Genomic DNA, 22,426 nt, shown 5'->3' with positions numbered 1-22,426 from the left:
AGGAAACCGTTCTGTTTCAAGGTGGACGGAGACTGAGAGCTTTAGAGTTGCATATTATGCAGCCTTCAACGCACCGAACGGGAATTTGTCATGTCTGTCTACTGAGCTACCAGCAGGTCATTGTCACCCGTGGCTCAAGGCCGCCTGAGACGGGCGCCTCCGTCACGGTCAAGAACTATACTTTATACGGCGGAGCTACTGAGCCCCGTCGGTAGGTCATTTGTCTCCCAATCAATGCTGTGATTAACATACCCGGTTCAGCTCAGTATCCCATCTACTGCAACATTCAAAGGTCTGACAAGACCTGACAAATTCCCATTCAGTGTGTTGTCGGCTAACTTGGGACACAGAATTTAACCCGCTAGTCCAATTTGATATCGCTGAATTTATAGCTGAGTTTCCCAATTCCTGTATTTCAGTGGTTCCTCAGTTCCTGTATTAATAGAGACCCAAAATACAGTTGGATTTTGGAGTTGCGATCAAACGGTGGACTAATTTTAGATCTGGAACACCAGGTGATGTGCAGTAGTCAGGACCAGAGTGACAATGTTGTATGAAACAGCATTTTTCTGTTAATACCCATTTTTAGTTTGCCATTTTTATTTAAAATAATATGCATGTTGGTTGATTCAGTGCAACTCGGCTGGATAGTTCTTATAATGCAAGGAAACTAGGCTGTGTGTACAGGGCTGGAATTGTGTTGACACAGTTGTGAAATGTTTATTTGAATGTATATATTTACTGCACTTTCTGAGGCTAAGGTTTTGTTTTTTTTCTACGGAGTGACCGTATGTAAGAAGAGGTGCAGCCTTACACATCATTGGCTATTTAAATGCTACCTGAGCTTAGGCTCATGTGTGTGAGAGAGAGAATCCTTCCCCTCATTTATTTTAATGCTGTAAAAAAGATCTTAAGTCTGAAGTATTGGTTATCTGACAGCCAGAGGGGATTGGAGTTTCTGAGGGATTGTTCTGTAGAATTTGCCAGATAAGAGGAACAAATATAAAAAAATCTCACCTAAAACTTCCATTTTATGCACAGATTATTCAACTCGATTTTAGTGCCCAATAATTGTCTTGTGGGTTTATCTTTTCTAGTAAAACCAATTACTAATTATTTATCTGATTCAATAATATTTTTGCCAGCTAACGTTTCAGCAAGTAGCAGTTACATTGTTAAGTTAAATAAAAGGTAGATGGCCTGCTGCTCTTTGAAACATTACATTAAAATATTTTCTGTTGAGCTAAGAAGAATGGGCAGAATAATGACTCCTGAAGGAATGGAGTGAAAGATGCAGATGTGTTTATAATACTCTTGACTATTATACCAGAACGTGATTTCTGGAATTTTTGGTACACGATTTAGAATACTAATATTGCTTTGACGCAAACCTCTTTCCTTTTCTTTTATGATGACAAAATGGTCAATACAACATTTGTCTCCCTGCACAGTAGTTCATCACCTCTACGCTAGGTTGTTACACAAATCATTTTTTGGTTATCAAGTTAGAAATCAGTCTTACCTGTCAGCTGGGCCCATGGAAATAAGCCCACGTTAACCCATTTAGGCCTACAATTATTGAATGCTTTAACTATTGAAAGATAGCAGATATACAAGCTCACAGCGCGGCACAGAGTGCCGCGCTGCGAGCTTGTAGATCTGCTATTTTTGAAAAATCGTGAAAATGTGTGCACATTTTTCAATATATATTTTTCAAAGCAGACTTTTGTAACTCAAATCTCTGCTTCTGGGGGGTCCCTGGTACAACATATTTTGAGATGGGGGGTCTGCGGCCGAATAAATGTAATTTTGGGGGTCCTTGACATGAAAAAGTTTGAGAACAGCTGATTTAGAGGAGGGATTTAAAAGTCGGGTCAATGATCGGGTCAAAGATATTCAAAGACTTGAACACATTTTCAATTTATTTTATTTTTTTTCAAAAATAGCAGATCTACAAGCTCGCAGCGCGGCACTCGGTGCCGCGCTGTGAGCTTGTATATCTGCTATTTTTCAATAGTTAAAGCAATAAATAATGGTTAAAGTGGTTAAAATCTAACGCGACTCAGGCGCGTTCCAGGTATTTGAGAGTTGAAGTGGCCAGCTATACAGTATATTATATGGTTGCATTTTCCCTAATCTGTTTGTTTTTCAGGTTGCTTTCTGCCTTTTTATTCCCAGTCCTGTTCTCATTGTTGAAAGATTGAACTGGTGTGTGCAGATGGATATTCCAAACCAGTACAGGTTGCAAACTGGGACAAAGGGACATTTATTTATTTCAATACATCTGGCTTTGAAGGCTGCTTAGCACAGCACAACCAGTCCCAGTCCTCCAGTTACATTTATTAACCACTTATACTTTGACAGGACTCCCACCACTGGGGTCTATACTTGGTCCCCTCCTTTTTCCCTTCACACCCAATCTCTGTCGAATTAGCTGATCTACAAGCTCACGACATGTCAGACAATGTTGTGTGCTTGTAGATGTGCCATACTGCCATTTCCATTGAATGTGCAGAATAGTGACATGATGGTTCATCTGGTTAAAGTTATGATTTTTCTTTCTTCCTGTAACTGTTGTTTGGTATGCCACACAACACAATATTTAATTTAGTTATTTGTTCGATTGCATTTTCTTAGTGTTTTTATTGTGTTTGTCTGCCACGTTCATTGTCTGGTTCTGTTGGGGCAGATCTGAAAGTGTAAATGTTCCTGAAGAATAAAAATTAAACCCCAGACAAGAGGAAGTTGTGCTTTAATAAAATGTATAAAAATATACGTGTACATCACAGCTGTGTATCTTTATAATAATAGTGAATATTCTATTGAGAAAATCGGTCACAAGTGTAGACATGATGCAATCACACTACTGACGGTTCCTTTACGTCATTCGTCAGATCTGATTGTAAAAGGTTCTTCAAGCGTTGGTTTTTCAGAACATCCTCCTTCCTGAAAAAGCAATGGTATTCAATTCACCCATTTGATTGGCTAAGGAGATCAACTGAGACGAATAACTAAATTCATTCAAATGTTCATCAAATGTTACAAACATAAAGGACATAAAGATGTGTATGTTTGTCCACATGTTACTGACTGGTGGAATCTCTTTACACCTTGTCCTAGAGTGTAGCTGAGTGTTGAGAGAAAGGTCTAACCTGCCAGGGAACTCCACGTCATCAACGGTCTCAGGGAGGGGGACTCCTCTAGTCTCCGGTAGCAATAAAACCAAACCCCCGGCTATGAGGCCTACAATTCCTGTATGGAGACCAAAGATGATGATACGTTAGTGATTCACAAATAAGTCTGTAGCCCCTAAAGCAGGGGTCTTCAACGTTTTCAGGCAGAGGACCCCTTAGTTGAGAGAGAGATGAAGCAGGGACCACCTCAGCCTTTTCATAGATTCCATACTGTATAGTTTCATCGTTTGGCAGCACAATCAGTGTATTTTGGATTCATGTCAATTTGTGTTTTCAGATATTGAACAACTTGAACCTAATTCATTAATAAACTTGACCTTTCACTCTGTACTTAGCTCTTTTTCACCTCTACACCAAACCTCTTTGCCGAAAATAGCCAATCTACGAGCTCACAACGCCTCGCAGCGTCTGCTATTTTTGGCTAAAGTTCTCAGAATATGGACACTAGGGTTCAAGTGGTGTTCAAGTGGTTAATATAAAAAAGGAGGAAAAAAAAGTCACTCAAAGATTTGGAGGACCCCTTGTAGTAACTCTGAGGACCCCCTGGGTGTGCCGGACCCCCTGTTGAAGACCCCTGCTCTAAAGAAAAGTTATGGAATCAGTTCAAAACCTAAATTATAATACAACTAGGTAGATTGAACTAATGAATTACTTACATTGAATACGGGGGGCTCTCTCCATTCCGACATGTTGCCACTCCGACAGTGACTTCTTATTGTCGGAGTGGCAACACTTCCATAGAGTTTAGGGTTAGGGTAAGAGATAGGGTTAGTGTCGGAATGGAGACATGTCGGAATGGAGAGATGCACTCATTGAATACCTCCACCACCAACACCATGACATTTTCCACCTGAGCAATTACTGATGGAACTTTCGTGACCTTAACATTTGACCCACCAAAGATGATGAGTGGGAGCTCCAGCCAGACAGCAGCCAGCCTGTAGAGCATGAAGGGGGCTACGATCCCTCCCACGTCACACAGAGTGGAGCACACGGACACGCCCAGGTTCCTGGGGGAAACCAGAGAGTGGAGATGTTTCATTGGTTAACTTCAAACTACAGCATTCTCTGTACACATGCTTGCTTTTCGTCGTTGTCGGGTGGAAACCTTGTATGTCCAAAACCGTTTGTTTTGTATTCATCATTTTTTAAATTATTTAAACTAGTGAAAACAGCCGATCTACAAGCACACAACGCCTCGCACCGCAAGGCGGTGTATGCTTGTAGATCAGCTGTTTTCACTACTTTTGTGCGACGGCCTTGTGTGATGAAGCAGGGCTTTACTTTGCGGAAAAATGAATTCGTTTTAAACTTGGAGATACACGGTTTCTGCCCGACAGTGACGATTTGGATAAACAATCTTCTCATATACTAAAACAAATCTACATCAATTCTCTTCGCAAAAAAAAGTATGTGAGCTTGAAGAAGATAGAAACGTGATGAAACCTCACCTAACTGAGGTAGGGAACAGTTCAATGTTGACAAACACCACCATCTCAAAGGCCATGGTGATCCCTAGCCGGCCGACGCAGGCCACGGCTGTCTTCAACCAGTAAATACCTGATGGAAAAGCCAAGCACACGTTCCTTATAGACGTTATAGTGCTACAGCCACAGGTGGACAAAGTATATACTCAAGTAAATCGTCGTTGTCGGGTGAAAACCTTGTATGTCCAAAACCGTTCGTTTTGTATTTATCATCTAAAAAATGTACCATACTAGTGAAAACAGCCGATCTACAAGCACACAACGCCTTGCGATGCGAGGCGGTGTGTGCTTGTAGATCACTAGTTTTGTGCTACGGTCTTGTATGATGAAGCAGGGCTTTGCTTTACCAAAAACGTACACATTTCAAACTTGGAGATACAAGGTTTCTGCAACGACAGTGACGAAATACTGAAGCATTCAAAGGTACAAATTATGAAGTACATTTTCATAAATGTTCACAAATAGTTAAAGTAGCAGATCGTAGCCAAGTCCCTGGCCGTAGAGTCAAAAGTACAATAATTTCTATTTGTAATGTAGCATAGTCATCAGCTTGCAAAACATCTAAAACAAAAAAGAAATACTACAAAACTGTACTTAAGTACAGGACTTAGTTACTATCCACCACTTAGGGTACTGTACACATGTTGGGAAAAGAACACAATAAGTTTGAAACTATACAACTGAAGAAATAAACAAATTAAAACAAATTGACCATAGGCTCCTCACTGTCAGGAATGAAGGCGGTGATGATGCAAGAGGCTCCGGCTACGATGTTGGCGGTGGCGAAAGGCAGGCGCCGGCCGACGCGCTCGATGGTGAAGATGATGAGGAAGGCGGCGGGGAACTCCACCAGGCCTGCGATCAGGAAGTCTACGTAGACGTTTCCCCCTGCTACGATCCCCACGCGCATTATGAGGCCCTGGTACACCACAGCACTGGTGAACCTACAAGCAGGGACATCATTATGAGTCCCTGGTACACCACAGCACTGGTGAACCTACAAGCAGGGACATCATTATGAGTCCCTGGTACACCACAGCACTGGTGAACCTACATTATGAGGCCCTGGTACACCACAGCACTGGTGAACCTACGAGCATGGAAATCATTATGAGGTCCCTGGTACACCACAGCACTGGTGAACCTACAAGCAGGGACATCATTATGAGGCCCCTGGTACACCACAGCACTGGTGAACCTACAAGCATGGAAATCAGAAGATCTGAAGTTTCCTTTTAATTATAATTCAAAAATGTACAGTATATGTTTGACCTAAGTTTCATATCTACAAATAGCTTTAATTTATTTTGATTGTTGACCTTGACCATTGAACATTTGGACCCAAAGGCTAATCATCCCTTTGAGACGGGACACTATTTTATTCTCTCGAAGTATCACGACAATCTGTTCTCAAATTATTATATTGCTAGCAAACAACAACCAAACAAACAAACATACAGGTACCCTGCCATGGTGTTCACAAGGCAGTGGGTCAGTGAAGCCATTTATCGTAAATAGAGGCTATGCACGTCCACTGAGACACGCCCCCCTAATCTAGACTGAGTGGCAAAACATTGCGCAGCATGGAACAGTGGAGTTTAGAAGTGCTTGTTGCAAATCACTCAACGGCCCTGCATACCACCTGTTTCTAAATTGCACATAATGCAGGAGGCAGCAGGATGTTGTGTTGTTGAAAACAAGTGCTTCCAAACTCCGACGGAAAATGTAAAACCTGCACAGACTTGACAGAGTCTTGACAGAAAGTAGCTCATAACATGCCTATGGTGGATGGGATGCCTATGGTGGAAACAAAAATCAAACCTCGGTTCGAAGTGGAGCGGTGAATCTGAGCAGCTATACCGTGTGTGTGTGTGTGTGTGTGTGTGTGTGTGTGTGTGTGTGTGTGTGTGTGTGTGTGTGTGTGTGTGTGTGTGTGTTGCATGCGCGTGTGAGTGAGTGGTGAGTGTGCCTGGCCTGCACAAAACAGCGCCCCTCCTTTAACTAGTGTGTTGTGTGTGGCCACTCAAGGTATTGCCAGGCTACGGACACGGCCACCCAGCCACCCAGCCAGCCACCCACCCACCCACATACCCACGGACATACCTGTCTATTGGGAGCGCTTTCACTGCTCCAAAAACTTTGCAGATAGAAAGAGGATAATTCAAGCTTTCAGTACAGCCGCAATGTTGGTGAGTTTAACTTTGTTTAATACAATCAGATAGGACTTTTCTGTGTGGATGTATGGGCTGTTGATGGCAGAAATTAGTTTTGTGCCACTCAGTAGGCGTTCCCACATAACTTCCAGCAACAGCGATGTCATACTCAAACCCTCTATAGATCAGCCTGACTTAAAGAGCTGTGATTTATGAAGGCTCTCACCAGCAGAACATGAGAATGAAGGTGTGTTTCCTCATGTTTGGAGTTCTGATCAGGTCCATGAAGGAGGCAGTAGGGGAGTCTGCGTCGTCATCTGTCAGAGTCTGGAAGCAAGATTACAAAAACAAGATAGAGAACGTGATTTATAAAATCAGGACATGCCACCTGTCATTATTTCCATCATGTATATGTTGTTTTTCCTATTCAAGAGCATTAGTGGCTCTAACCATGAGTGGTACTGTATTTCCTGTGTGCTTTCAATCAATTTCTCATGAATCATCCCTCTGTCGCAAACATAATTATTAGACACCAAAATCAACACAACTCCATCAGCAGAACAGAACAGGTTTTTGGAAAACCATCCCCCCTAAGGCCCATTCCCACTGGGCCAGATAACAGATAAAGAAATCTCTTTCTCCATTCAAGTGGATGGTAAGATACAGATAAAAAAGAAATATGTCACAGATATTTTTTTTTTTTAATCTGTGACAGATATATATTTTTTTTATCTGTATCTTACCATCCACTTGAATGGAGAAAGAGATTTTTTTTTAATCTGTTATCTGGCCCAGTGGGAATGGCCCTTTAGGCAGGTACAAATCTTGATTCCTTTGTCAGAATTGGCATACCCTAGTCTGGGATCACTTCACTTTTCGGGCTTGTAACCGGTCTGGAGCGGAAACCACAACACGTCATGTTGTAGTACTCAAAGACTACAATTTGGCCGGAACTATCCACCGGAAACAGTTTTAACCCAAAATAATTCCCGTGCGCTCAAGGACACACTTTTAGGGCCTACCTAATAAACTCCTTGATGCGGAGTAGTTTTGCTTTTGAAAAAATTGTTTGGGATATGCATATTTTATTCCAACTCGTAGCGACTGGCAAGACTACACTAGGCTACTCGAGCATTTTAATAGGGATTGGGGAAACAAACGGGGGGGAACCAAATCAAAGCGATGCCGCTTCTTCTAGTGGTTTCCGCGCTTTAGGCGGAAACCAAACGGCCTGTTGTGAACGAACAAAGCCTGGTGGGCGAGGTTAGGCATACCCAGACCCCAACCACCAACAGTAAACATTAACATAACCACTTGGTTGTTGGACCTTGTTGGGGGCGCTATTCACACAGAAAAATAATGGTTCTTAAATGGTTCTTTAAAAGGCTATATGGTTCTTTGAAGAACCATCACCTACTAAAGAACCATTTTATTTAACAAATGGTTCTTCAGATTCCTCATATGGTTCTTTGGCATTTAAAAGGTTCTTAGGCCTATGGGAGGATGGTTCTTTGGGATTTAAAAGGTTCTAGGCCTATGGGAGGATGGTTCTTTGGGATTTAAAAGGTTCTAGGCCTATGTGGAGGTTACAGTATGTGTTTTGCAACTGTAAATTATAACCTACATAAAACAATTACAATTTTCAATGTGTGGAAAGATTTATAAAAAAACAATATCCTATATAAAAATTAGCTCTGATGTCACTGACTCAGCCATAACCATGCAACTATGTGCAAAAAAATCAGTCTGCTCCATATATGGGTACAAAAGGTGGCATGCCCATGGAGATATACTGATGGCATCAGGGATATAAAAGGGATAAGAACTGACAGATACATAGATCTCCATATGGGATATCAGTTGGCTTGGTGGCGCAACAATAGTGTGAGTGGCGGCCATTTTGCTGTCATAAAGACTTCTGAAAATATGCATATAAATTATTATAAACCTGGAACCAAGACATCCAGTCCTGGTGAATCATTACCATAAAACATCTTATTCTGTCAAAACATATTTGAAAAACACCAAAAATGGGTATTTATTAAATACCCTAACCCTAACCCTATTAAATATTTTATATGATATAATTTTTGGTGAATCATGACCAACTGCTTTAAACCTGTTGTCCCTTTGAGCATGGCATTACATGTATAGCTAGAATTGTTATTACGCTCTCTCTCTCTCTCTCTCTCTCTCTCTCTCTCTCTCTGGCATGCGCACGCACGCACACGCACACACACACACACACACACGCACACACACACACACACACACACACACACACACACACACACACACACACACACACACACACACACACACACACACACACACGCCCGGCATTATGTCGGCCCCGCCCACTTTCCTTCTCTCTGAATAATTGCTGCGTCACATCTCCTCTCCTGAAAATGGAAGTTGTTAGTTTGTCATCTCCATTCTTCAACATTTTCTTCATTCTGGAAGTAAGGTAAGGTTTTTTCGACTTTCAATATGTTTTAGTTGATGTTAGAATGTTCCACTGCCATGCAGAACGAGCAGTAGTTACATTTGTTTGTTGTGACAGCCAGGGCAGAGGGAGACTGGATACACCATTACTGTTGATTAGCTGTTAGCTGCAGCTGCTAATTCAATTGACTGTTAGCTGAAAGCTAAGAAGGCATGTAGTTGAACTTTTTATGTAAACTAGCATAAAAGTCAAGTTTAGTTGTTGAAGGCATTTTTAGTGGTGTGTGTCCTGTCCTGTGTTATTTAAATGACAGGTCAATGTGTTTAAAAAGAGGGGGAAATTTACTCTGTATTTCCTTACAGAACGTGTAAAGGGATTTGCTGGCAGCGAATGAAGACGAGATGGGCTGTGAGAAAGCAAAGTAAGTTATCCTGTGGAAACTGTGTGTGTGTGTGTGTGTGCGTGTGCGTGTGTGTCACACCCACAACTCAATATAATGGCACAAAATAATTAAATGTCAGTAGGCCTACTATGTAAAATTCTGTTTTTAGATTATATGTCAATGTTGAAATCGATGTTTGACAAGTATTGGACTAATGTTAAATATAAACATTTTGCTGACTGTACATTAAAGGAGAACTTCACCACTTTTCAACCTAACTTCATTTAATTGGTCCTCACTAATGTTCATGATAAAATAACAAAAATCATAGAACTCCGTCCGTCTACCAGTGACATCCTCGATAGGGAATCAAAACAAATAGAAACTAGACTTTCTATTCTTGAATTTCTATTCTTGAAAAGTTGCAATGTTATAATGGAAGGCATTGTTCTCACTATAATAAAAATCTAAATATTTGAAAAAAGAATCTTCCAAAATCTAAATATTTAAAAAAATAATCTTCCAAACAATGATGTCATTGGTAGATGGATTTCTGAACTGCTCACAGCCCTCCTATGAGACACAGAGTAGAAACACAATTGTGAACATTAACTCTCCTACTGCCAGATTATTTATTTATTTATTGGGTCTGGCGCCATCAAAAAGCGGCTTACCTTTGCGACGTTATAGTAGATAGACAGACAGACATTTATTTATTTATTTTTATTTTTTTTGGTTGTGCAATAGTGCACTTTGGTCTGCCAGGCAGCAGAGGGCGGCGTCATGCGAGAATGAATGTGAATTTGCCTGTTATGTGTTGAAGAAGAAGAAGACCAGTCACTGGCCACAGAGCCTCAGAGCCAGAGAAAATCAACAAGGAAGTGAATTGTTCTCCGTTGATGTTAACGCATAATGGATTTTTTACACCATCACCGCGGAAAATGTGTTTACAGTAGACGGCCGCGCGACGCCTCATCAGCTTACAGTCATCAGACGAACGAACCGAACAAGCGCCGTATTGGCATCGAGGTTCTGTAAAAAATGGGGCGAACGTGAACGTTCGAAGCGGCGGGAGAGTTAATGACGATGGGTTGAAAAGTGGTCATCATCAAAAGTCGTAAGGTTTATGCAGTATAAGATGACTTAAAGGGTTTGCAGTATATGCAATTCCAAAGTCAATTTAATTTACATTTTAAAAGAATACTAAAATGAACACAGCATTTATTTTTATTTTTTATCATTTCAAGAGTAGCTGCCGCTGCCAGGAAGGGTTCAGAGGTCAGCACTGTAAGCTGGGTAGCAGTGACCGTGTGGAACCAGAAAGGCAGTCGTCCCTGCTGAGCAGGGCATGCATGCATGAATCACATACAAGGTTCATTTTAGTATTGATGTCAACTCAGAAATGTTAACTCAAGCCTAGAAAGACTGCTTTGTGGCCCCAGAAAGAGAAAGTGAACATTTAGAACAGTAAGACTAGGAGGTGCTGTTATTCCTAGCGTCTCCACACAAACTTACTGCTAACCATTTTCCATTTTGTATGAAAAGGATGGAATTAACTATCTTAAATGTGACTAACTGAACCTCCCCCTTCTTCAGAACGCGTACGACATCAGAGCAGAAGCGTCCCCTGTGCTCCAGCCTGTCCCAGTCGTCCACTCAAGTCCTCCCATGGCTCCTAGGAGGATGTGCACCCGGCTGGCTTCTCCTGCAGCAGCTCGGGCGCCCCGTACCTCATTCCCCACCACCATCAACACACGGCAAACAGCAGCTGCACTAGTAGTGACGCTGCTTACGACGCACCGGCCACGGCACGAGCGGGGACGTGAACGACGCCGGCTACGCGGATGTCGCCCAGGCAGGACGGCAGTCCCACGTCGACTTCAAGAGCTACGTGGCACGCACTGCTTCAGCAGTGTTGGGATTGGAAGTCTCATCAAAGATGATACACAACCAACAGTCAGTGACTTGTCCCTTCAAGAACTTCCACTGAACTTGCAGGCTCATTTTAAGAACTTGCTGTTGATGAGAAGCTCTGGAAGAGTAAACGCATTCTTTTGAACTCTGTCAAATATGCGGCTGGAGCCTGTATGAGGTGGACTTGCTTTGGATTCTTCTTTTTTACTTGCACGGCACTTAAGAGTTTTAAATATATTTAAATGTTTTGAAACTGTTGTACTGATGTTGAATTTTGATTAAATGATGATTTGATTAAATTCAATGAGTTATAACTAATTGTGTTCATCTTTTCCAACAAATCTGATATATTTTAAAGTGTAATGAAACATTTATTACCCTAAGACACACTTTTTTAGCTGAAAGAATATTTTTTAGCTGAAGAACCATTTTTTAGCTGAAGAACCATTATAAATTTTCCTTTTCCAAAAGGTTCTTCAGAGAACCTTTTTTTGACATGGTTCTTTGAGGAACCAGAAACGGTTCCTCAAAGAACCATTTTTTGATGGTTCTTTGAAGCACCTTTAATGGTTCTTTATCGAACCATTCGAATAAATGGTTCTTTAAAGAACCTTGGTGAAAAAGGTTCTTTGTGGAACCAAAAATGGTTCTTCTATGGAATCACTCTGAAGAACCATTTTTGGTTCCAGTTGGAACCTTTTTTTTTCTGTGTGTATACAGTACTGTAAACACAGCACGAGAGCCTTCTGTAAATTACATGCAAAAAGTCCCTAACCTTCTTAATTCAGTGCAAAAAGACGAGAGGTTTGGTTTCTCACTAACGTACCTCTATTTTCGTTGAGAGTTCTCTCTTGTTCTCCTTGGCCATGGCCTCAGTGATCTTCACAGCTTTAGCATGCTGATTCTGAGAGAAGAGCCACCTGGGAGACTCTGGGATGAACCTACAGTATCAGACAAAGACTATGCATTAGATTAGACCCAGTCAGGGGCGTCACACCAAATTCTGGGCCCTGGGTACAAGGATTCACTGCGGGCCCCCCATGAATGTTAACTATTGAAAAATAGCAGATATACAAGCTCACAGCTGCAAGCTTGTAGATCTGCTATTTTTTGAAAAATCGTGAAAATGTGTGCCAAGTGTTTCCATGTCAGTGATGCTCAAACTTTTTTCATGTGAAGGACCCCCCCATCTCAAAATATTTAGTTCCAGGGACCCCCCCAGAAGCAAAATTTGAGTTACAAACGTTCACTTAAGAAATACATATGATTTGCGCACATTTTCACAACTTTTCAAAAATAGCAGATCTACAAGCTCGCAGCGCGGCACTCGGTGCCGCGCTGTGAGCTTGTATATCTGCTATTTTTCAATAGCTAAAGTTACTAGGGCCCCTCCACCTTGGGCCCTGGTAACTCAGTCCCGCTTTCCTACCCACTTCAACTCTTTTACCCACCATCACATCTTCAATTCATAGAACAAGAATCATTGGAGCCTGGAGGTCATCATCCATGCACTGTACAGGAAGAAGAACTGTGTGTGAAGGAGTTTTCTCACTAGTCTCGCGTGGCCAGACTGTTGCCTCCGCAATTTGCAAATGCTCCCGGCATACAGTCTGGGAGACGGAAGTTCTAACGACGAGTGCGAGATAAATGTGACGCACCCGCTCCCTTGGTGCAGTAGCGATAATAAGTCCTACTGGAAGCGTTATGTCATCTTTCAATATTTTTTGGGGCGTTATTTTGTCTTTCTCTGGTGTTGTTGCAGCTCTGGTCCTTAGCGTTAGTGGAGTTCTCCCTAACGTTATGTTCCTCTACCTCCGCATTTCTTGGCAAAACCGGAAAACCCCGCCGTCTGGTCCGAAAATAACAAAAACTGTTTCGCCCCTCACCAAACCAAAGGTATCATTGGACAGTTGAAAGCTTACTCTACTTAGTGGATGTGGTCTGAGCCCCCCATACGCTTAAAATACATTTTTAGGGCAAAATGAAAAATATTCCACCGGATGGAGAATCCATTTCTTCTCGTTTTTCACTATTTGTCATCGCCATCACATCGCCAACTCACTACTGCCGCGCAGGTCAGAGGACCGAATTACACAGAGCATATAGTCTTGTTGGGTGTTATTCAACTCTGCGACGTTGGAAGCGCTGTTTCGTAAAACAGTCTTCAACCAGGAATAGTGTCTCCATCCGGTAGAATATTTTTCATTTTGTCCTAGAAATGTATTTTAAGCGTGTGGTGGGGGGCTCAGACCGCGTCCACTAAGTAGAGTAAGCTTTCAACTGTCCACTGATACCTTTGGTTTGGTGAGGGGCGAAACAGTTTTTGTTATTTTTGGACCAGACGGCGGGGTTTTCCGGTTTTGCCAAGGAATACGGAGGTAGAGGAACATAGCGTTAGGGAGAACTCCACTAACGCTATGGACCAGAGCTAGTGTTGTTGGTGCTACTTCCATGACGTTTTCAAATGTTTTCTTAAACTATACATACACGCATGACAAGAATATGCCGCTCGACGGACTCTGTCTGTGCTAGTGTGTTTCTGTTATGTTTCCAATGGGACTACAGTTCAGTGCAGCAGTGGCTACTTCCAATACTCGCCGTTTGGGAATTGTAGTTCCAGGCTCTATATACAGGGTTCCCACGGTCATGAAATTCCTGGAAATATTTTGAAATTAGACACATTTTTCCAGTACTGGAAAAGTTTTGGAATTGATCAAGGGTCCTGGAAGGTCCTGGAATAAATAGCTATGCATTGTCTTTGGTTATTGATTTTGTTAATAACGCTGAAATGACAAATTAAACATTGGCCAAATTGTCAAATATTAAAGGCAGAAAAAATAGGCTGAGAAAATAGCAGATCTACATGAGGCGTTGTGAGCATGTAGATCGGCTATTTTCACAATAAAACAGTGTTATACAAAATTCCTCAACTCTTAGTGCTCGTCAGGGTGTCGGGTCCCCAGTTAAAATATGATTATTTCGGGGGTCACGGCGTGAACATTTTGAGAACCACTGGCATACACTACCTGTCTTTGGGCATTGCGCATAGGACTAGTTATTGAGCTGAATTATTGTTATAATATATAGTCCTGGAAATTGGGTTAAATATTCTGGAAAGGTTTTGGAAAAGTTTTGGAAATGAATTGGTAAAAAATTTGTGGGAACCCTGTATATAGCATTCGGAGATCGTGGAGTAGTTGTCTGGCTACGCGAGACTGTTTTCTCACCAGTAGTAGGACAGGAAGAGGAAGTAGGGTGCAGCGATGGCCACCTGCAGCCAGCGCCAGTCTGTGATGAAGTAGGCCAACAGAGGGAGGAGGAGGATGCCAACGCTGAAGAACATCTGGTACAGAATGCCCACCGTCCTCCTGTACTCCACCCCAACTATCTCTGTCACTGGAATGTGACACAGCACACGTGCTTAAAGTGTTAACTATCTCTGTCACTGCAAAGTGACACAGCAGATGAGCTTTTGGAGAGTAAATGAATAGGCTACTACTAATTTAATCATGGGATGTGACATTAATTGTACACTTGGAACACAAGTGTACAATGACATTTCTCAATGCAAAAAGAGTGATAGAATGCATAGATGTTGGTAGCAGCATACTGTAGGTACTTTGTAATTGTTATTGTCTGTTCATGTACCGTGAGGAGTTCATTAGTCTGGCTCTGTTTGTGAGTAAAACCCTGCTAAATCTTTAAGCTATAGACGATCGTTGTCCTTACGTAATACGTATGTGACCATCCAGCCTCCTTTGACACCAAAGCCGCAGATGGTTCTGAACACCAACAGGCAGGTGTAATTAGGAGCCACGGCCACCAGGATGCCTGCTACCCCGTTGAACACGTTGGAGACCAGGAACACCATCTTCCTGCCATACCTGCACAGAGACATTATATGGGCATAAAGATCTGCCCAACATTACTTCTGAGACTCCTACATTCAATCCCTCAGATACTGTGCACTTCCCTGTGCACACCCACCCGGGCACAGGACTAGTTTATATAGTTTATATAAATTAAACTATATTAATATACTCTTAGCAAAATGCAAGGAAGTGATTCCCAATGAAGCCCGAATTCCACCAAAACGGTGAGAGTAGCGTGGCAAAAAAAAGTGTATCTATACTATAGTATGAAAGTCCTGTGTGATTCACCTTCAGTCACCATACAAGTAGGCTCAGCAGCATACATCAGACAAGTTATTGTAAACCTCTTAGCTAATGGAAACCAGGCATTTGTCTTCATAATAGAATGTAACTGTGTCTCAAATGCTGTCTTTCTGTGTCTGCAGAACACTGTTGATGGTGTGAACTCATTCTGGTGCATAAAACTGGCTGTTAAAACTGAGTCATTCAGGGGCGCCCGCTGGCCTACTGGCGGGCGGGAATCGAACCGGGAATTGGGAATCGAACCGGAGTCATTCATATGTAAGTAGATACATCGCAGAATTATAATAATGCAGGTCAATAAAAAATAAATTTGTTATTTGATATGTTATATAATGTACCCCTTACATTTGAAAATTGTTGAAAATGGGTTAAATTGTACGCAATGCAGAATACTTCATTTTAAAGAGAATGCTTTTACACAAAGCTCAATGTATAAAGCTATACGTATGTCATAGATAGACAGTTATACCTGTCAGCCAGGTAGCCCGTAGCGATGCCACCAACCAGGAAGCCCATATTAAGAGTGGCCTGGTACATGTCCACCACCCAGGCATCTGCACACACCAGGTCAAACTGGGACCAAGAGAACACACACCAGGTCAAACTGGGACCAAGAGAACACACACCAGGTCAAACTGGGACCAAGAGAACACACACCAGGTCAAACTGGGACCAAGAGAACATGGGGTTTATTTGCATACTACTAATGCAGTGTTTCTCAACCACTGTGCCTGGGGACCTTTGGTGTGCCCCTGAGAAGGGTCAAGTGTGCCCCTTGAAACTGCTTGAAAGCCAGTATTTATCATTTTAAAAATGAATTAAACTAGTGAAAACAGCCGATCTACAAGCACACAACGCCTCGCGGTGCGAGGCGTTGTGTGCTTGTAGAACTGCTGTTTTCACTACTGTTGTCCGACAGCCTTGTATGATGAAGCAGGGCTTTACTTTGTGAAGAAACGTACACATTTGAAACTTGGAGATGCAAGGTTTCTTCCCGACAGTGACGATATTTACACCCCCGTATTATGTTGGTGTGCCCATGGATTCTTGGGACATGAAAAGTGTGCCCATGCAGAAAAAAAAGTTGAGAAACACTGTACTAACGTATCCTCCATTTCATACACAAAGACAATTCAAAGTTCTTACATAAGGCATTACAAAGGCATTTAAATAGAAATACAGAATAGAAGGAAGAAAATGGGCATAGGAAGAATTATGGTGCAATTATAGTTTTACTCATTGTCACAATATCAATAGTGCATTTCAGTCAGGTCACAGTTTGTCACTCACCTCTGTCACAATGGACTGCCTCCCCTCATAGTCGTATTCCCAGCCATCCTTCAAGGACAAGAACAAAACATTCAATTCAATTAAGCAATAGACCTTGATTTATCAAAGAAGATCTATGCCGTAGGCAGGTATAATGAAAAAGGACAGTGAAAGTATCACTTCTCCAATGTGGGTCGTTAATGTGATTAATGCCTACATTAAGTACAACTTCACTCAGAGGCTAAAGCCTGATTTATACTAAGCAACCAGTAAGCTCACGTTAAATGCAGGTATGGTATATATCATTACAGTGTTGCATTTTCCAATATCCATTCATTTTGTTGATGATTTCTGCACATTGATTCCCAGTCACCATTGAAAAGTTGCAACCTGTCCCTTTGGTTTATTAGAAAGATGGAGTTGTAATATCCAGGTAACAGCTACAATGTAGCCATTTGCACAAATGTACTGTACTGTAGACATAAGTACACACACAGATATAGTACTGTACACACACATCAAGTACACGCACGCACACACACAGGCGCATTAACGTTCAAGCACAAACAATATCCACGTGCATGCAAGCACCTCCAAAAGCAATGTCACTTCTGACCCTCTTGGGAGCACCACAAATGTGACGCCGAACCGTATTCCACAGAAACACTACTTTTCATCCGCAGATTCCTCAGGTCTTGACGTTTGGCCAACCAACCACACATGCATGTCCTTGAAAATGTCTAGTCTACAGTATATTACTTTCACAGACTGAAAAGAATACAACCATCGTATCAGACAGATCAGCTGTTGCCATGCTTTGCTTGCCTGCTTTAACTACTTTATAATTATGTAAACTGTTACAGACAAGGCTGCTGTCATTTGCATTCTTGCCCTGATTTGTGTTCTCAGCTTCTCAGACAGTCTCGGTTTTCACCATTCTTTCCCCTGTGCCTTTTCTTATACAGTATGCACACAACATCAAAACAATGTCACCCCCTGATGAAGATTTCAGTTATAGTATGATGTCAACATTGTGGCATCACACATTTGATTATGGCAACAGGAAATACAAAGTTAATAACATTGACTTCACACAGAAGCTCTACTGTATGTTCAACTATGCTCACTCTTTGCCCTTTAATAATAATCTTTATTGTCCCCGAGGGGAAATTTGTCTTCTGTTCAACACAAAAACAACACAAAACCATATAATACAAAACATCACAAGACAGATCATCAGGTCCCCACTATTCACAGAAAACCATCCTAGCGACGGGGGCGCTTGCTTAGCAGATTATCTACGCCCGATGGCAAGAGGTCGAAGTAGCGATACAGAGGATGATCAGTGTCATTTGTTATTGAGAGTGCTAAGCGTGTGATGGCTTTATCATTCATCTCCGCAAGTGTGGGTGTGGGAAGTCCGATGATCTTGGACGCAATACGGGTAATACTGTAAAGTTTGTTTCTGTTAGGCATGGACAGTATAACATGCTGAGCAATACAACAGAATAGGTTTTTGGCCGCAGTTCTTGTCCCCTATCCCAAACTGAAGCCCCTTTCAGGTAGCATGTTCTTCTGTCATCTGCTTCGAGTTAAGTTTCTTCTAATGGCTCCTAGAATGATAATTAAACAACAATGTCAGAAATGTAAACTAAATGATGATGAAAAGCTTGAAAAACATCCCATGTAATCCCCAAATCTGCATGTTCACGTCACAAATGGTTTTATATCAAGTTCAATACTGTTATTTTTTTTTCCTTTTTCTAAGGACTGCTGTAGTGCGACCCGATCCTATTACTCTACTTACAGTAACAGGGTTGCAATTAATTAACAATACATTCCATGACATTCCATGGCCTACTGTACATGACCTTTGACAGACAGTCAAAGTCCTTTCAGACTGAGGAATAATCTCCCCTCTGTTAATTCGTTCGCTATAATATGGAAAACAGAAAAGAGAAATAACCATAATGTTAGTACTGAAGTCACGTGAAGATGTTATTTCTTCGGTGTCATGTGACTCACATTTCTTTCTCTTCCTCTGCCAGGATAAAAGGTTTTCAGTAACAGGGTATAACTAGCATATCAACGCCAGGCCGGGTGGCCTTCCCAGGGCTGTGCAAGTCGTCGCAGCCATCAGGACCCAAGGCAGCTGCATGGGAAATGGCTTTTCTACAACATACATTTCAACTTCACATTCGTGTCGACCCCCTATATTGGTAGAAGTGAAAGCAGTTTTGGCGGTGCACTTTTTAGAAGTCCCTGCGACATACTAGCGTCATGTCCAGGGGGTGTACTTGTACATCAAGCTGCCTCACGCTACAGAAACAGGAGATAGGCTCCTACCCTATGAGCCTCATGGCTCGGCCGAGTCATATGGGCCTCATGGCTCGGCAAGGCTTACTTACTTACTTACTTACTTTTTAGAGGCCCCCCAACAGGCGGTTCCAAGTTGGGATAGATTTAATGATGTGTTCATGATTATGGCGTAAATAGAACGCCATAATAGACCCTTCCCAGTCATGTGCAACTAATTTGGTGAATAAATAAATAAAGGGGGGAAAAATCTGTCTGCCCTTATGATTGGCTCTGCGTTGTTTGGAGAATCCTCAACATGCAATTCAAATTTGGGGTCCATTTAGCTCCTTTCGGAACCCCTCACTCCACTGCTACACACAGCTCCGAGATGGGGTTCCTACTGGTCGCATGCCAGAATCTTCCGGCTGGGTGGACGATCCACCGTTAGCGATCACTTCTTACCTTTGGTGAACATTCTATCCAAAATGTGACTGGTTTCTGCTGATCTATAATCGTTTTACTTTATTATCGTGGAAGGATATCGCTCATTAGGTCAGCCGGTTCTGTGTTTTCCCCGTTGTGTATATACCACGTGACCAGGGGAGGCAGTAATGTTTTCCTATGCGGCCGCAACTTCCGGAATGTCTAAAAAACATGGGACCGACTGACCTAATGAGCGATATAAAGTCTTTATTTCATCCCAGTGCTTCGATTTTCTTCCACGATAAAGAAGTAAAATGATTATAGATTAACAGAAACCCGTCACTTTTTGGATAGAATGTTCACCAAAGGTAAGAAGTGATCGCTAACGGTGGATCGTCCACCCAGCCGGAAGATTCTAGCATGCGACCAGTAGGAACCCCATCTCGGAGCTGCGTAGCAGTGGAGTGAGGGGTTCCGAAAGGAGCTAGGGTCCATTAGACACCGCATAAGTACATTTCTATACTAATATAATATATACTAGTAACTACACAGGTATACGTGTATCCATATATAAAAAGAAAGCGGTACAAACCTTACATGCCGTGAGGCCAGCTCTGCTCAGGTTCAGGTCCTGCGTGTCACAGGTGAGTCCGGTGGCGTTCCAGTCCAGGTCGTACTGCTCACAGGTGCTGTGGAGCAGCTCTCCAGAGGTGTTGACCAGGGGGACGGTGAGCCTGCGTGAGTCCGCCAGGCTCCAGCCACAGCTCTGCCTGGTCTCCGCCACGGCCGGGTCACGGCACCAGTGCTCCGGGGTGAAGCCCTGGAACACCACATTGATGAGCGCGCCGGCAAACGGCAGCGACACGAGGCAGAGCATCGCGAAGATGCGCTTCTGGCAGCGTCCAAAGGTCCCCACCTCCTCCAGCATATCATCAAAGGTTGTCATCACGTATAGGATATAATATCACCGCAGTGTGTTGAGAGGCTGTCTGAAGATGGAAAATAGGGATGTGGCAATAAATTGATTTCTGATTAGATTTTTTATTAGTGCTGTAATTAAGTGTTAACTCATTAATTAATATTGCCTAATGAAAAGTAGGCAGCTTCCAGTGTTCATTCCTAAATGTAATTTGACCCCAATCAAATATTGCTTCCAAGAGCGAGGGTAGCAGCCTCTTGTTGGAGACCAGCCAGGGCGATGGAGCTTGGTCTTGCCTGCGTTAAGCCAAAAGTGGTTACTGTCAGTCACACCACCTCACGAAGCTCTCCTCCAGCTCTCATCCATCGTGTTGGTCCGTGTTGTGCCCTGTGATGCTGACAACGATGGTGTCACTAGAGAACCCGTGGAGGTGACACGTTTCTGAGTTGACACGGAAGTGGAAGGTGTAGACTATGTGTAGAGGGTGAACAGGAGGGGAGACAGCAGTGAGGTACACAAGTCAGTGATCCAGGCCAGGCCACCAGGCTATGGTCCACCTGTACAGCAGATAGCCAGCAGGAGTGGTTGGATGGTGTTAAAGTTGAGGGCACAGGAAAGTCACAGAATATGATTTGTTGTGTCTCCGGGCCAGGGCCCACTCCAGGTGGGTGTAGAATAGATCCTTTAGTAGGTAGACATTAGTGACAGTCTATAGACCAAGTTCAAGTAAATTAAACAATTCAAACGACGGGTGATGGAGAAGGAAGTGAAGGCAAATGAACACTCACATTTTCCTCATAAAAGACTCAAAGATACTTTGTTTATTAAAAGGAAAACAGCGCCCTCTGCTGTTAGCAGCAATGTGATGTACATTGCTGCTAACAGCAGAGGGCGCTGTTTTCCTTTTTTTGACGATGGATCTCCAGATTGCATTGCTGCTATTAAACAAAGTAGACTATCTCGTCTGTACATTACATTAACCTACTGTATTTTTTCCTTTCCATGCATTATTTTTAAAGGAAAGCTTAGCCTACATTTCTAGTGTGACTGAAGAAATTGAGAAACAGGTTCTGTTTGATGCACTTTGTCAAATCTAGGTTGTAGGAATCTATTTGATCGTGTAGGCCTACTAGTATCATGTATTTTATCGTGTAGGCCTACTGACTTTTTTACTTTCATAGATGCAAAAGTCAGACTCGATAGTCGATAAATCTGTGATAGCCTTGATTCAAGGCTTACCAAGCGCATTAGTCATTCTATACATTAAAGCTAAAGCTCACAAAGTTGGACTAAAGTCAAATAAATAAATACATAAATAAATAAATAATAAAACGGTTGGGAGTTTTATAGTGCATAAATCTGTCTTACTTGTCCCAGCGTCTGTCCAGTTCACTGCCCAGGACTTTACAGGACTGAGGTGTCAACTGTCAGTCCACTCCGTCGCCAGAAACTGCAGAAAGTCAACCCGCAGTGCATGTTGGTTGATGTAAACGAACAGCAGAGATCCTTGACCAGGTGCCAATACAGTTCCAACACTGTACGAAGTGTACTGTACATAGTTGTACAGTGTGTCAGTGGGCGCCTGGGCGGGTCTCGATTCTAACGTCCAGCAATCTGGGAACCCATCGTCAAAGAAAGGGCGACACCTATCGGTCTGTCTGTCTGGTCTGTCTCGAGAGATTAGTCCAGAAACAGAATACGATCATAGAGTCGTACACACACACACACACACACACACACACACACACACACACACACACACACAC

At 42.4% G+C, this 22,426-nt stretch overlaps 1 protein-coding gene and 1 long non-coding RNA gene across 3 annotated transcripts; one reads left to right on the top strand and one right to left on the bottom strand.

Moving 5' to 3' along the window:
- Nucleotides 1–2,782: 2,782 nt before the first annotated feature.
- LOC308301350 (solute carrier family 22 member 2-like) lies at nucleotides 2,783–21,190 on the bottom strand. The gene is made up of 12 exons (XM_080745311.1): nucleotides 20,334–21,190; nucleotides 17,042–17,089; nucleotides 16,221–16,324; nucleotides 15,306–15,460; nucleotides 14,804–14,972; nucleotides 12,403–12,517; nucleotides 7,061–7,161; nucleotides 5,408–5,625; nucleotides 4,646–4,754; nucleotides 4,092–4,204; nucleotides 3,153–3,252; nucleotides 2,783–2,946 (listed from the first exon to the last, which is right to left on the bottom strand). Exons 1-12 carry the CDS (start codon nucleotides 20,685–20,687, stop codon nucleotides 2,859–2,861), a joined length of 1,674 nt encoding a protein of 557 aa, XP_080601437.1. The 5' UTR covers nucleotides 20,688–21,190; the 3' UTR covers nucleotides 2,783–2,858.
- Nucleotides 9,215–11,819, top strand: LOC308301351. 2 transcript variants are annotated; one of them, XR_013962877.1, is made up of 3 exons: nucleotides 9,215–9,301; nucleotides 9,643–9,701; nucleotides 11,259–11,819. It is a non-coding gene; the product is annotated as an uncharacterized lncRNA (long non-coding RNA). The 2 variants fall into 2 exon arrangements; XR_013962878.1 differs by having other exon boundaries at nucleotides 9,238–9,296.
- Nucleotides 21,191–22,426: the final 1,236 nt, after the last annotated feature.

This window comes from Nannobrachium achirus (assembly GCF_963921795.1).
Source record: "Nannobrachium achirus genome assembly, chromosome: 16".
In the NCBI taxonomy this organism is placed as follows: Eukaryota; Metazoa; Chordata; class Actinopteri; order Myctophiformes; family Myctophidae; genus Nannobrachium; species Nannobrachium achirus.
The sequence above is the reverse complement of the archived record's forward strand: the minus strand, read 5'-3'. Positions and strand labels throughout refer to the sequence as shown.

What these genes read in the sequence shown, in the direction of transcription:
- LOC308301350 (XM_080745311.1), bottom strand. Translation starts at nt 20,687, where the DNA reads ATGACAACCTTTGATGATATGCTGGAGGAGGTGGGGACCTTTGGACGC. An exon ending in GGCAGTCCATTGTGACAGAG is followed by an intron (nt 16,325 to 17,041) that starts GTGAGTGACAAA and finishes TCTTGGTCCCAG; the next exon opens with TTTGACCTGGTGTGTGCAGA. An exon ending in GACGTGGAGTTCCCTGGCAG is followed by an intron (nt 2,947 to 3,152) that starts GTTAGACCTTTC and finishes TTGCTTTTTCAG; the next exon opens with GAAGGAGGATGTTCTGAAAA.